This window comes from Hemiscyllium ocellatum, chromosome 39 (assembly GCF_020745735.1).
Source record: "Hemiscyllium ocellatum isolate sHemOce1 chromosome 39, sHemOce1.pat.X.cur, whole genome shotgun sequence".
Taxonomy (NCBI): domain Eukaryota; kingdom Metazoa; phylum Chordata; class Chondrichthyes; order Orectolobiformes; family Hemiscylliidae; genus Hemiscyllium; species Hemiscyllium ocellatum.
Genome location: NC_083439.1, coordinates 5336934 through 5351031, shown reverse-complemented (window position 1 = coordinate 5351031; position 14098 = coordinate 5336934). Strand labels below are relative to the sequence as shown.

At 45.6% G+C, this 14098-nt stretch overlaps 1 protein-coding gene across 14 annotated transcripts in view; it reads right to left on the bottom strand.

Moving 5' to 3' along the window:
- The window catches only part of tle3a (TLE family member 3, transcriptional corepressor a), a 75425-nt gene that overhangs the window by 14214 nt on the left and 47113 nt on the right, over nt 1–14098 (bottom strand). For 10 of the 14 annotated variants that reach the window (XM_060853132.1, XM_060853135.1, XM_060853133.1 and 7 more), the window contains 7 exons: nt 10557–10673; nt 9731–9781; nt 7404–7556; nt 4255–4381; nt 3454–3635; nt 3249–3325; nt 1401–1650 (listed from right to left, as the gene is read on the bottom strand). In XM_060853132.1, coding sequence (XP_060709115.1) covers nt 1401–1650; nt 3249–3325; nt 3454–3635; nt 4255–4381; nt 7404–7556; nt 9731–9781; nt 10557–10673 — 957 coding nt within the window. The remainder of the gene's footprint in view (nt 1–1400; nt 1651–3248; nt 3326–3453; nt 3636–4254; nt 4382–7403; nt 7557–9730; nt 9782–10556; nt 10674–14098) is intronic. The other 4 variants (XM_060853137.1, XM_060853144.1, XM_060853147.1 and 1 more) reach the window with 2 other exon arrangements.

Here is a 14098-nt window from a genome sequence, read left to right as displayed (position 1 = left end):
TGATGTCCCTAGGAACTTACTATGTGCAAACTGGCTGCTGTTTCTCCTACATTACAACCAGCATTCAAAATAAACCAGGAGCATGAATGAATTCAGGCCCAAATAAGTAATGGAGGTGCTGACTGATCAAAGGAAATGTGAAACTAGGGGAAGAGAGTGTGGCTATGCAGGGGAGGGTGGAAAAGGTGTTTGGCTGCTAACTGGGGATTGGCCGATTGAGAGGGGCAGAGAGAACGCGCAAAGAAATGAAAGCATAGAATACGCAAGTAACTAGGAACCAAGAAAACAGGAGCTCAGTGAGGAGATAAATTTCTTCAAGATTAACAAGTTTTTAACAAAGTGTGCGCTCAACGAAATAATGTGTGTCAGAATTTAAAAGCTTTTCTTGCAGTTGTGACTTCAAAGTTAAATGGGAGGAGGAGTGGTCAAGAATAACAATGAATTTTACAAAATTATATTTTGAGGGACAACGGACCCATCACCACAAATACAGAAGGTATTGTTACTATGGGAGACCATAGTATCTAAAGGAAGAGTTAGTGAAACTGAAAAATCTCTGAAAACAGAATGAAATTGGCTTTGACATCATTTCAAGAATGCAAAAGAAACAAAAAAGTTATTTTAGTTACAGTTTATTTCATTGACTGCAAATGTTTGGGATGTTTAGAGGTGGTGAAAAGGTGGCATATAAATGCAAGTCTTTCGAATTCCCTCCTCAAGGGCATTGGGGTCAACCCACAGCAGGTGGACTGCAGCGATTCGAGGAAGCAGCTCACCCCCACCTTCAAGGGGCAACTAGGGATGGGCAATAAACACTGGGCACAGCCAGCAACATCAATGTCCCACAAATGAGGTTTCTCTCAGTGGTACATTCACACGTTAAGTCGCACTATACGCAGAACATGCTGACATCTAATCCAACAACGTCTGCCAGTAGGTGACCCAGATTTCTTGTGTCAAGGTGAATGCTCCCTCCTGTATAAAACATTCAGAAATCCCTGCCTCCCCCCACCCACAAACTGCACAGCTCCTCAAAACTCTGACACATGACACGGTGGCTCAGTGGTTAGCACTGCTGCCTCACGGCGCCAGGGACCCGGGTTCAATTCCCACCTCTGCAACTGTCTGTGTGGAGTTTGCACATTCTCCCCTGTGTCTGCGTGGGTGTCCTCCGGGTGCTCTGGTTTCCTCCCACAGTCTAAAGATGTGCAGGTCAGGTGAACTGGTCATGCTTAATTGCGTTAGGTGTAGGGGAATGGGTCTGGGTGGGTTGCTCTTCGGAGGGTCGGTGTGGACTTGTTGGGCCGAAGGGCTTGTTTCCACAGTGTAGGAATCTAATCTAATCAACTCCTGCCCATCCGACTCGGAGTTGGTCCAGCACCTATCTCTGTTGCACTTACAAGGCAATCTAACTGGGAGACAGGGCTCTTGCTGCCCGGTTGGCTGATGTCCCAGATTTTCACACAGCCTTTGCCTCCCGTGTACACGTGCCGCGTGGGGTTGCTGATGGTGACGGCGCACACCACTTCGCCGTGGTTCAGCGTGTTGATCTGCCGGGCGTGTCGTGGGATACCAGGCCCAATCAAGGCATCGGGGGGGAAGGGAACCGGCTGCATCTGTCCATCTGCACTCACGTGAAAGGAATACGCTCTGGGGAGGGGAGAGACACCAGAGAAATTAGATAACAGGCTTAGAAAAATGAAAAACACGAAGCATTCCTGCTTTGAACACTAAGCGCACAACAGTTCCCTTCGCACAACAGGCATTTACAAGAATCTGAGCTGAAAATGTGTTGCTGGAAAAGCACAGCAGGTCAGGCAGCATCCAAGGAGCAGGAGAATCGACGTTTCGGGCATGAGCCCTTCAGGAATGAGAAAAGTGTGCCAAGCAGGCTGAGATAAAAGGTAGGGAGGAGGGGCTGGGAGGGGGAGGGGCGTTGGAAATGCGATAGGTGGAAGCAAGTTAAGGTGAGGATGATAGGCCGGAGTGGGAGTGGGGGCGGAGAGGTCAGGAAGAAGATTGTAGGTTAGCAAGGTGGTGCTATTTCCATTAGTTCCTGCTACTTCTACAAATAGAAAACAAGTACTTCTGCTTAATCCAATTGAACCAACACATTGTTCAGCGTCTACAGTAGATCTCTTCAGAACCTTGGGTGCTCAATGGATAATTACCTCAGGTTCCACACAAACTGCAGAGAAAGTAACTCTGAATGGTTTCATCTCTTTTCCCACCTACTGGAGCTCACCATTCTCATACTGGGCTTGAAATATAGACAGCCTATAGTTTCACATAATAGAAATATTGGTATCTAGCAACTGAGTATGCAGTGTAGATTCATTAAAGACAAAATACTGCAGATGCTGGAAATCCAAAGAAAATTGCTGGAGAAACTCAGCAGGCCTGGCTGTATCTGTAGAGAGAGAAAAACAGAGCTAATGTTTTGAGTTCAGTCTGAATCTTCAGTGGAACTTTTAAAAAAAGTTTCATACTGACTCAAACATTAACTGTTTCTTTAAATTCATTCATGGGATGTGGAGTGGGCCAGCATTAATTACTCAGAGGGCAGGAAGGGGCCAACGACATTGCTGCAGGTCTGGAGTCACATGGGGGCCAGGCCAGGCAGGGATGACAGTTTTCTGGCCTTAAAAAGGGCATAGTGAACCAAACGGTTTGTTTACAACAAACAGCAATGGTTTAATGGTCATCATTAGACTAGCTTTTCTTTTCATTCCAGATTTTGTCGAATTCAAAATTTCATCATCAGCCACGGTGGGACTCAAACTGAGCACCGGCCTTAGCGCTAGTTTGGTGACCATCGTGGTAGGACCACGGTGGAGGGAAAGCAAGGTCTGCAGATGCTGGAGATCAGAGGCGAGAGTGTGCTGCTGGAAAACCACAGCGGGTCAGGCAGCATCTGAGGAGCAGGAGAATCGATGTTTCAGGCATAAGCCCTTCATCAGGAAATGAGGTCACCATTACTCCTTGGATGCTGCCTGACCTGCTGTGCTTTCCCAGCACCACACTCTCGACTCTGCACTCTCACGTCCTCAACTCTCTCCACAGACCTGCTGCGTTTCTCCAGCATTCTGTGTGCGCTACTGAAACGCAATAAGACTCCAGTTTTTACTCAAAGATTTATTTCTTTTATGAGCCATGAAACATCAGCAAATTAGCACTATAATCGAGCCACATTATAACACACTTCCACCATAATTCCGAAAATGCACAACGGGATTGGAAAAACTTACGGTTTCCCTCCAGGTATTGAGGCAAGACTGGCAGGGAGTCCGGGAGCTCTCATGTGCGAGTGAGGGTCAAAGCTGACCTGTTCAGAGAGACGCAATGCACAATTGAGTTTATATTCATTGACAGGCGCTGTCAATAACAGCCCACTTTTAATTCAGAAAAAATTGCAAGGAATTGTGATGAGAAAGAGTGAAGTTCATTACGTACACCTCCAAAGCTCACCATAGGAGATCGATAGGCGGCCGCTGCAGCGCTCATCTGCGGTGAGATGCTGTGGAGACCAGGGTAAGCTCCTGGACTGGTCAGTGTGCCGTTCATCTCATGGTGAGACATCATCGCAAAAGGGGCATACGAGCCAGTCAGAGAGATCGGGGCACGGAGAGTCGGTGCTGGAAGCCAATAAACAAGTTCACACAAGCTGGTCAGTAACTCCTCTGGCAAGTCATAACCCGTGGCTCGGTGGTTAGCATGGCTGCCTCACAGTATCACGGACCTGGGCAACTGTCTGTGTCAAGTTTGTACATTCTCCCTGTGTCTGTGTGGGTCTCCTCCCACAGATGTGCAGGATAGATGGATTGGCCATGGGGAATGCAGGGTTACAGGGTGGGACGCTCTTCAGAGGGTTGGTGTGGACTCTATGGAACTAATGACCTGCTTCTACACTAAGAATTCTATGATTCTATTTTATGATAAGAGCACACACACACACACACAAAATATGGAACTAGAGCACACCAGGATTGGGCTGGAGTCTGCAGCCAGTGGTGTTTCGTTGCACCTGCTCCACGTCTCCTTCTAGATGGAAGGGGTCATGGGTTTGGAAAGTGCCGTCTAATGAGCCTTGGTGATTTGCTGAATTGCATCTTGTAGATGGCACACACAATCGTACACGTCATTAGCTGGTCATGATTTTTCCGTGACCATCAACAATGGAACACAAGCCAAACCCAAGACCTTTGCGTATTCATAAACGTAACAAGAATCAGAAACAGAGTTGGAGACAGTTACCTAGCGAGTCCACACTTGGGGGTTTCCCTGCTCTCAGTCCTGGTGTTGAGCTGGTACCGGGAGTCGGCGCGTCATTCCGTGGGGTTGGCGTATTTGACTTCAGCCCAGGAGTCGATGATTTATCATTCTGAAAGAAAAAACAGAAAATGATCAGAGGCCATCTGACCGAGCGAAACAAAGAACAACAGACCGTACAGATTGCAAATGCTGGAAGTCAGATCAGAAGACACGGGGCTGGAAGAGCACAGCAGGTCAGGCAACATCCAAGAAACAGGAACCTCAATGTTTCGGGCTGAAACCCTTCATCAGGGTCTTGGTCCAAAACGTCAAGTCTTCTGTTCCTTCGACGCTGCCTGGCCTGCTGTGCCCTTCCAGCTTCACATCTACTGACTCTCAACAACAAAAAAAAGTATTTCTATTGAAATCAGTTATACAGCACAGAAACAGACCCTTCAGTCTAACCAGTCCATGAGCATGTTCCCAAACTAACCTAGTCTCACCTGCCTGCATTTGGCCCATTTCCTTCCAAACCTTTCCTAATCATGAACTTATCCAAATGCCTTTTAAGTGTTGTAACCATACCCACACATCCACCACTTCCTCTGTCAGTTCCTTCGACATACAAACCACTTTGTGTAAAAGAGTTGCCCCTCATGTTCTTTTTAAAATCTTAACCCTCTCACCTTTAAAAACATGTCCCTAGTCTCGAAATCTCCCTTGGAACAAGGGTTTGAGTTAGAGAGAGAGGCTGGGACTTTTCTCACTGCAGCGTTAGGAGGTTGAGGCCTGACCTTATATAGAGGTTTATATGGTCATGAGGAGCACAGATAAGGTGCTCCACGTCCTTAGAATGGTCCAAGGATTTCACAGCTAAATAAGTTCGAGACATTAAAGATTACCTTGGAAGGTTGTGGGTCAGTGGGAGATCGATTTCTCCACTGGATGGTGTTTAGTGGGATTTTTATAAAACCCTTTACTGTTTCAGTCACTAAAGCAACACAGCTCGCCCCAGAATTACTCAGATATGCCACAATCACAAGACTGGCTTACTACACCCAGTGTAAGTGCCAAATAGAAAAATATTCAGCTGATCATATCCCATTTTGAGTACTTGGAGGGAGTTTGATTCTAACTTTCATCCTCCAAACATAACGGATTTTGTGTTTTGTGAAAAGCTAACATCAGTAACAGAGAAGCAGTAAATTACAACTGGCCCGTGGCCCAGGTCAGACCATTGTGTAGGACTGCTCTTTACTCCATTCTCACTACATCAACAGACCCTTCATTTTTAACCAACCTGTTCCGGAGAAAGTGACTACTGAACCCAGGCTTCCTGGCTCAGATCAGGACACTACCACTGTCCCACTAGATCCCGAATGGGTCCTTTTGTAGCTTGCCTGCAAATGCACTCATGTGGTTTGTATTAACCATATCAGAAAAGTTCTACATTTTAACCACTCACTGGGTAAGGATGATCACATGGAATTTACAGCAGATAGCCAGGCTATTCAGCCCATCTGGTCAGTGCTTGTGTTTCTACTTGAGCTCTCCTCCTATCCCCCCCATCTGCACTCCCCAAATCAGCTCATTCTCCCTCTTATTCCGCCCTCAGTCTACCCCCATGAAGTGTCTGCAGAATTCCTCATCCGGATTGCTATGAAGGCTTTGTATTTAATATTTTTTCATGATTGGAGTTGAAGGGTTATGGAAAAAAAGATTTATTTCCAAGTTCTGTGGATGCCTGGATTGTTTTTCTTAAACTGAGTGCAGTGACGTGGTGGAAAGCCAGTGATATGGGTTGGTGAAGGGTGATGTACACATTGACCTCTCTCTCAAACTGACTGCAAAACTCCATTTAACACCAGCTAAAACTTCCTGTAGGAACACGCACCAAACACAAAACAGATTTTTAAAAAAAATTATCTAAGGCTACATTCATCCCCATTACTTTCAACTTCTCCCTTGCTAGCCCAATTCAGCAATGTAGCCCTAGCATTGCAAGATTCATTTCAACATAATGCCATCACATGACCCCCCCCCCCCCCCCCCCCCCCCCGCCTCCATCACACACTCTCTTGCTCTCCAACTCTGAATAAAGGCCACTACCCTTCCACTGACTTGCTGCAGTTGATATACATAACACTGGCAAGTCATTAAGTCATTGAAAGGAAAATCATCGATTGGAACAATCCTGGACTCCTACAGTAACCTTGGAGTTTTTTTACAGGAGCAGATGTATTTGGGAGAGAATTCCAGCAAATGACAGCCAGCTGGTTAAAGGAGTAACCACTGGACAGTCGAACGAGAAACCAGAAAGTAAGACAACCCTAGAGAAGGAAGGGGTCAGGCATTTGATAAATTCTGAGCGAGTAGTGAGTTACATCTGGAAAATTATGAAAAAAAAAAGGAAGTTTTCATTTAGCAATGTAGCACACTGGCAATGCAAAACATGTTTCAACTTCCAGAATATAATGCTTTAGGGTTCTCTTTGTAAGGAGCTCCTGGAGAACACAAATTCAACATTTCCAATGGAATCAATGGTTCATTTCAAGTCATTTCCCTCTAAACCTAGAGGTTATCAGCTCGGAGTCCTTTGTAGATGGCCAAACACACTCGTGCTGTATGTCAGGAATATCAGAGGGGGCTGGATTGTCACACTGGGTCAACAGGGTCACTGGGAGTCTGATGGACGCAAGACGTTCCTGTGTTTGAACTAGACACAGCCGGATTGAAGAATTGTTGCTGCTTCTGTTGGTACCTTATCCAAATCCCATTTAGTATTGGGGCATTTTCTCCATTAAAATAAAGAAACCTGCCCCATATTGCTCTCGCAGCTCTACCCACTCCTCATGAGCCCCTTCCCAGTGGAAGAGAGGGAAGGAGAGAGGGAGGAGAGATAAGGAGAGAATTGCTTTTTTGGGGGTGGTGGGATGATGATGATGATGACAACGAGAGCGCACTGGGAATCGCTCTGGCTGAGCTCTGGCTGTTCGGTCTAGACAACGGTCAGAATTTCACTGACCACAACGTGCTCCCCTTCCTGTCCGATTGTAGAACCAGATGCACCTGACCTCAATGGCAGCCAAGAAATTAAACCCTTTCAGAGCGAGTGAGTGAGAGGCAGAGGGAGAGCAGTGGGTTATACTCACGTGTCCAATATCTTTTGTTTTTGACGAGGGGGTGCTGCTTGATGACGCAATGGAGGCTGGGCTGTTGGGTGCATCTTTCTTTATCCCTCGGGCCTTGTCCAGGCCATTCTCCCGCGGCGAGTGAGCGGGGCTAACACGGGGTGTAGCTGGGTCCTGTCATTATAAACACAGCACTAATTGTTGGAATGAGACACTGACAAACAGTGATTGAGCAAGGTTTAAAGAGATGAGCCAGTGTGGTCTCCCTCAGATAATTTAACTCTTTTATCAAACAGCCATATTTCCAGGAATAACAGCAAAATTCCTTTCCCATGAGCTGGTCACTTCTCCAGAACATTGCAAATCCTCCCACGCCACACAACACTCAATGAGGTCAAAGTACTGAAGGTCATGGAGGGGCTTTTCCAGAGAGCCTGTCAGTTCCCTCCCCTTCCCGCCACCAAGTCCCTACCCTGCCATCTTAAAAGACACAGCCTCATGCAGTGGACTCACAGCTCCGTCCCCTAGATCATTGCCAACAGCTGTCTTACAGTAAGAGCAACAACACAGTGTGGCTGGAAGGCTCTCTCTTTCGCCTATAAGAAGCCTTTGGCGTAGGCCTCTGTTGTGGAAGGGGAGGAGAAAACGTTTAAACACAGCAGGTCATTGTAATCTGGAATTCACTCTCTAAAAAACGAAAAAAAAAGGTGGTGCAACCACAGTCAGCAGCAACTTTCAAAAAGACAATTGGGCAAATACTTGAAACTATGACTCTCTGGGTATGAGAACAAAGAGGAGTCACAGACAACTCCCTCAGATGACACAGACTCGATAGTCTCATCCCGCGCTTTAAGAATCTGTACAGATGTGGGAACAATGGTCAATTTTCACCTCTATCATAAGGACACTCTGGCCAGTGAGGAGGTTTCATAGGATAAGAACACATTGGCAAAGCCATCATTCATTGTTCACTCCCAGCCACCCTTCAACTGAGAGGCTCACTCAGCTGTCTGCGTTCCAAGGTGGAGGAGTTAGATATAGTTCTTAGGGATAAAGGGATCAAAGGGGATGGGGAGAAAGTGGGAACAGGGGACTGAGTTAGACGATCAGCTACGATCATATTGAATGAGAGCTCAAAAAGGGCCAAATAGCCTACTCCTGCACCTATTGTCTAGGTTTCTCATGCAGAGGGCAGTTACGAGTCAACTACAATAAAGTGGGTGTGAAGTCACATGTAGGTCAGACAGCAAATTTCCTTCCCTCAAGAACATCAGTGAACCAGATACACGTTAGTGATTTTCAAAATAAAATCAAGAAAGAAATTGATAGTTAATTGTCACAAGATTCGACTGATAAAACTGAAAGCAAGTTCCAGCAGTTGATATGGTGGGGTTTGAAACAGGGTGTTAGCCTGGGTCTGTGAATTACAAAATCCAGGGACATCACCACAAAACCAACAGGGGCTCCCGGGAGTTCATAACGCCCAGTATCACACCAGGTGACAAGGCGCATGGAGTTATTCAGGGACACGGTCAATGGTTGTTTAACAAGGACAGAATAAAACAGGTGCTCGGAATTAGGGGCATCACAGAAAGGAAAACGCCAAGACAAACATTCTGGGAGGTATTCTGGCAATCTCTCTGGGCAAAACAAAGTAAAAAAAGTCAGATAAACAAGATGAAATCTCCCACGAGAGCTAACATCTGACAGGAGACCTGGAAATGTGATGGTAATGTCACTTTTTTCCAAATCCTAGGCTTTATCCTGGCTTTCACCAGGTACAAAAGAGCAGGCGGGCTGAAGGAGGTGAAGGTTCCTTCAATTTCTAGACCAAATTTAGAAAGATGCCCATCTTCATATAACTGACCTTGGTCTAAAGTTCCTCTAACAAAAAAAGGAACCTCAGTAAGGCAGTGTGAAAATAGCAATTTTGCCTGCTCTAGCCACTCAAAAAAAAAATCAGCACAGAATGATCAGATGTTTTTAAACTCATTCACAGGATGTGGGCATCACAGACTGTACTGCCCATTCCTAATTGCCCAGAGGGCAGTTAAGAGTTAATCGCATTGTGGGTCTGGACTCAGATGATGGCCCGACCAGGTAAGGACTGCAGATATCCTTCCACACTAGTGAAGGAGATGGGGTTTTCCCTGACAACCTACGATGGATTCATGATCATCATTAGACTCTTGATTCGGTTTTTAAAAATTGAATTAAAAATTTGGTGGGATTCAAACCTGGGTCCACAGACATTATCTGGGTCCCTGGATTCACACTCCAGTGATAATACCGCCAGGCCATCACCTCCCCCTTATTCCCTGGTGTAAAGAAAAATCACTAATTCCTACCTCATTGGAAACATCTACAACCAAGTCATCGCTTTTATCACCGTCACTGTCCTACAGAAAGAGCGAGAAACTAAAGTTACTCAGCATCCAGTTAAAGACTGACCAATGTTCACTTCACAACTAACACTTCCAGCACCTTCAACGTAAAATAAATCTTTTAGAGGCTGGGTGTGCTCAATGGACACCATATGGAGATTAGGAGGAGATGAATAAATGCATAAAAAACATTTAATTATATAGTGCCTTTCACAATCTCTAAACATCTCAGTGTATTACAGCTGAGTAACGCTCACTCTAAGCTTCAAGTGACAATTGGTGTGTAAACACCATTCCCACCATTCTACTTATGGAAGTAACAGCCACTCACAGACCTGAGGGCTGCATGAAAAGAGAGGGACACGGGAGTCAAGCAAGTAGAAATATAGCAGCCCATTTGTGTGTAGTGCACTATGAGATATAGGCGGAGGGAGAGAAATTGGCCCAGGACATTAGGGGGAGAAAAAAAAAATAATGAGCCTAGCGCTCCCTCCTTCAATAGTGCCATAGGATGTTTTCATATAATAAGGTGGATGGGACATAGATTTATATGCATTTTTGAAAGACAACACTTCAGTCAGTGCTGTATTCCCTTGATACTGCACTGGGAGTGTCAGCCTGGATCCTGTACGCGAGATTTGGACTGAACTCACCCTAGCTCAGCTGTGGCTGACGACAGCCGAGTTGGAGAATCAAATTTTGAGAGGCTTTAAAATCCCCACACAGCCCACCAGCCCAGTCTCACTAAAATGTTCAAGTCTTCCAAAAACAGCACCACAATCCAACTTACATATCTGTTCATGGCCTCCTTCTCTTCCACCTTTCGTTTCTTTGCATCCAGATACTCAGAGGAACTCCTGCTGTTCCTTTCAGGCCTTAGACTGTCTGATGGTGAGATACAGTTATTCTGCAGGGAAACCAGAGGGGTTAATCAAAGACCTAAGCAGAGCAACTCATTACTACTCAGACCGAGAACAGAGCTGATCAAAGATCACTGAACATCAAATCCAATACAATACTGTAAGACAGACATGCAATCGGAAAGCATACAGCAAGATACACAGTTGATCTGCATTGCCTGAATTATCCCGGAGATAAAGCCACATGACTGGCAGTCAAGGTGGTGCCAGGGGTAACCATTTTAAAATAGTTATTTTTATTCGAACAGCCAAGAATCATTTGATTCTTCTCACTTTTTCCTTGACTGAGGGAGGGCGGGATGCCTCAAGGGAGACAAATGGCTTCCTTTGAGTCTCGTGTGGTGTAGTGGTAATGTCCCTACCTCTGGACCAGAAAGTCTCAAGATCCATTGGAGGGGAGGGGAGGGGAGGAGGGGGGGGGATGGCAATGATTTAGTGGCATTTAATCCAAAGAGGAGAAAGTGAGGTCTGCAGATGCTGGAGATCAGAGCTGAAAATGTGTTGCTGGAAAAGCACAACAGGTCAGGCAGCATCCAAGGAACAGGAAATTCGACGTTTTGGGCATAAGCCCTTCTTCAGGAATGATTCCTGAAGAAGGCCTTATGCCCGAAACGTCGAATTTCCTGTTCCTTGGATGCTACCTGACCTGCTGTGCTTTTCCAGCAACACATTTTCAGTGTATTAATCCAAAGACCCAGGTAATGTTCTGGGGATCGGGAGATGGTGGCATTTGAATTCATTAAAAAAAATGAAATCTGGAAATAATGTTGACTGCCAATCCCATTGTCAACTGCTGGAAAAACCCATCTGGTTCACTAATGCTTTATTTCCTGTAGGGAAGGGAACGACCATCCTTATTGGGTCTGGACCACATGACTCCAGACCCACAGTCCTGTCAACACTCGAGACAGCAATTGTCTCTTGCACAGCAGCACCAGGAACAATGGGAGAAGGGCTACGCAGCAGGCAAGCAGGGACGCGATGAAACTAGCAGTCATCTTATTACAAAGAGGAAAACAACCGAGGCACACAGCGAGCAAACTAGAGTCACTTTCAGTTAGCTCCTCCTTAAAATACACCCCTCAAGATTGTTACAAGCCAGCGAGGAAAGAAATTAAACTGCACACAGCAGAACATTCCCATGTCACTATGAATGGAAATATGCAACAGGTTTTTGTGTTATTGGAAAAGACATGTCAGCCTGGGATTGAAAGCCAGCTTCAAACTGTCAATCACTTCACAGCACAAGCGCTCTCAAAGTACTCCAGTACTTTACAGAATGCAAGGCCGGAATATGAAGACTGAACAGACGCCTCATTGCTTGAGAAATAAAAAAAAGAGGAGGAAGGGGACAAACACACAAATCAGCGAGATTTCAACCTCTATTCAACTCCATCCAGTAACCCACTCATTCAGCAAAACAAAGAGAAGGGATTTAGCCTGGAGACTGTAATACAAGCCAACATTAGGCCTAACAACTTGCTAATCAGCTGTGCTTTACATTTAAAGCATCAACTCATTCATTTCCAAAACTGCTGCAGGTACAGAATAAGGCAGTTCAAGAGGCAAACTCCCTAAAGGGGCTCTCACAGCGGGAGCTGCCTGAGTGAACCGCTGAGAGTGGAAAGGCACGAAAAGAATGTATCAGGCTGATTGGTGGAGAGAGAGAGAGAGAGACAGACAGAGAGAGACAGAGACGGAGAGAGAAACTATAGTGCCTTGTCTTCATTTCTCAATGATGCATCTATTCATTGCGCTCAAAAGGGAAATGACAACAGTGTTCCTTCAGAAACATCAACCTTTCTTCGTTTGCTGGTGGGGGGTTTGAGGGGAGAATTAACTCATGACTGCAGGGAAGACCACAGACGTCAATCAAACTGGGGAAGAAAAAGCTGGGAGTATTGGAGAAGTGTTTCAAACATTTTCCAGAATCCGTTCAATCCCTTAGAAAAAGCAACCCATTGCCAGCACAGCGGTAATATTCGCATCAATCGACAATTTTTTTTTTATTTTTCTGAATGGAGCTCTTCCAAGATCACAGCCCATTCAGGCCGTGACAGAGCTTTTCTCCAATGGGGTTTCATGGTTCTCGTTTTTGGAGTGTAATAAAATAATACGCTTTTATCTTTCGGCCGCTGTGCATTTTTTATAAGGTTATATGAGAGGCAGGCGGGCTATCCAAAACACATCTGGTCTTTTATCTGCAGACGTTTGGGACTCTTAAAGATCTGCTGAATTCTCTCCTCACTCCCCTATCCTCCCCAGCACTATCAAAGTCTTTGTGCAAAGTGACATTTTGAAAAATCAATATCAAGTGGCCACTGGGGGAGGGTGGATGTGCGTGCACACACCTGCATGCATTTGTGGGTGGGTGGGAGATTGGGTGTGGGGGCGTGATCAGGGTCAATCCCAGCATCAGTTTCTCCCACTACATAAAAGCCTCAAAGTTGACAGGGGTCACTCTCCTGTACTCCCCACACACCCCCGACTTTGAAGTAAGTTTTATGTCAAAAGAAACAGGGATCAAGTATTAAAAGACAAGATTCTGCTCCGAGACTCTGGTGGATAGTCTACAGAAAGGCGGGGGATGGGGGAAAAGGACAGAAAATATTTTCAGCACACCTAAAGTCAAGCCCTTCATACACCTGTTGACTGAAAAATAAAATGCCCAGATATGAAAGCAGTAAGCCCCTTGCCTTACTACACAACCCCCATCCTCAGGCAGTGCCAAAATGAAATCACAGTTGAAACCGTCAAATGGATTGAAGTAATGCTATAAGCCCAGATCTGTGAATAGCTGCTCCATTACCCACTGGTGTAGATGCTCTGGATACACTCAGGACTGTTCCTAACCTCAAACATTTCAGCTCTGGGAATGTTATAGGTCACACCAAGATCAGAGTAGACCATCCATTATTACAGCCAATAGTAGTTTTCTCTAAAACACCACAGCACTTCCCAGACACACTGGCAAACAAAATTCAACCTCGAGTGATTGGAGATGGGAGAACAGGCAGTCAAGATAAGATTTAGATTAGATTAGATTAGATTAGATTACTTACAGTGTGGAAACAGGCCCTTCGGCCCAACAAGTCCACACCGACCCGCCGAAGCCCAAGTTTCAAAGAAATCCCTTTAAAAGGAGGACACAGGAGGTAGAGATTTTAAGATGGTCAGTTCTCTACAGCTCAACACAAGGGCCATATCAAAAGCCAGGGAACTTAAAAGAAAGCTTCTTTCTGGTTCTTGTTTTAATGAGAAAACCGGGTTCCAGTAAATACAGGTCAAAAGTTCTCTCATTTCTTACAGCCATCCAAAGCAGCACCTCGGAATGACAAAACCCATCTCACACTCAGGAGTTGGGTGAGGGGAGGTAAGGTCCCCCCTACACACCACCTTCCCTGCTGAGTTC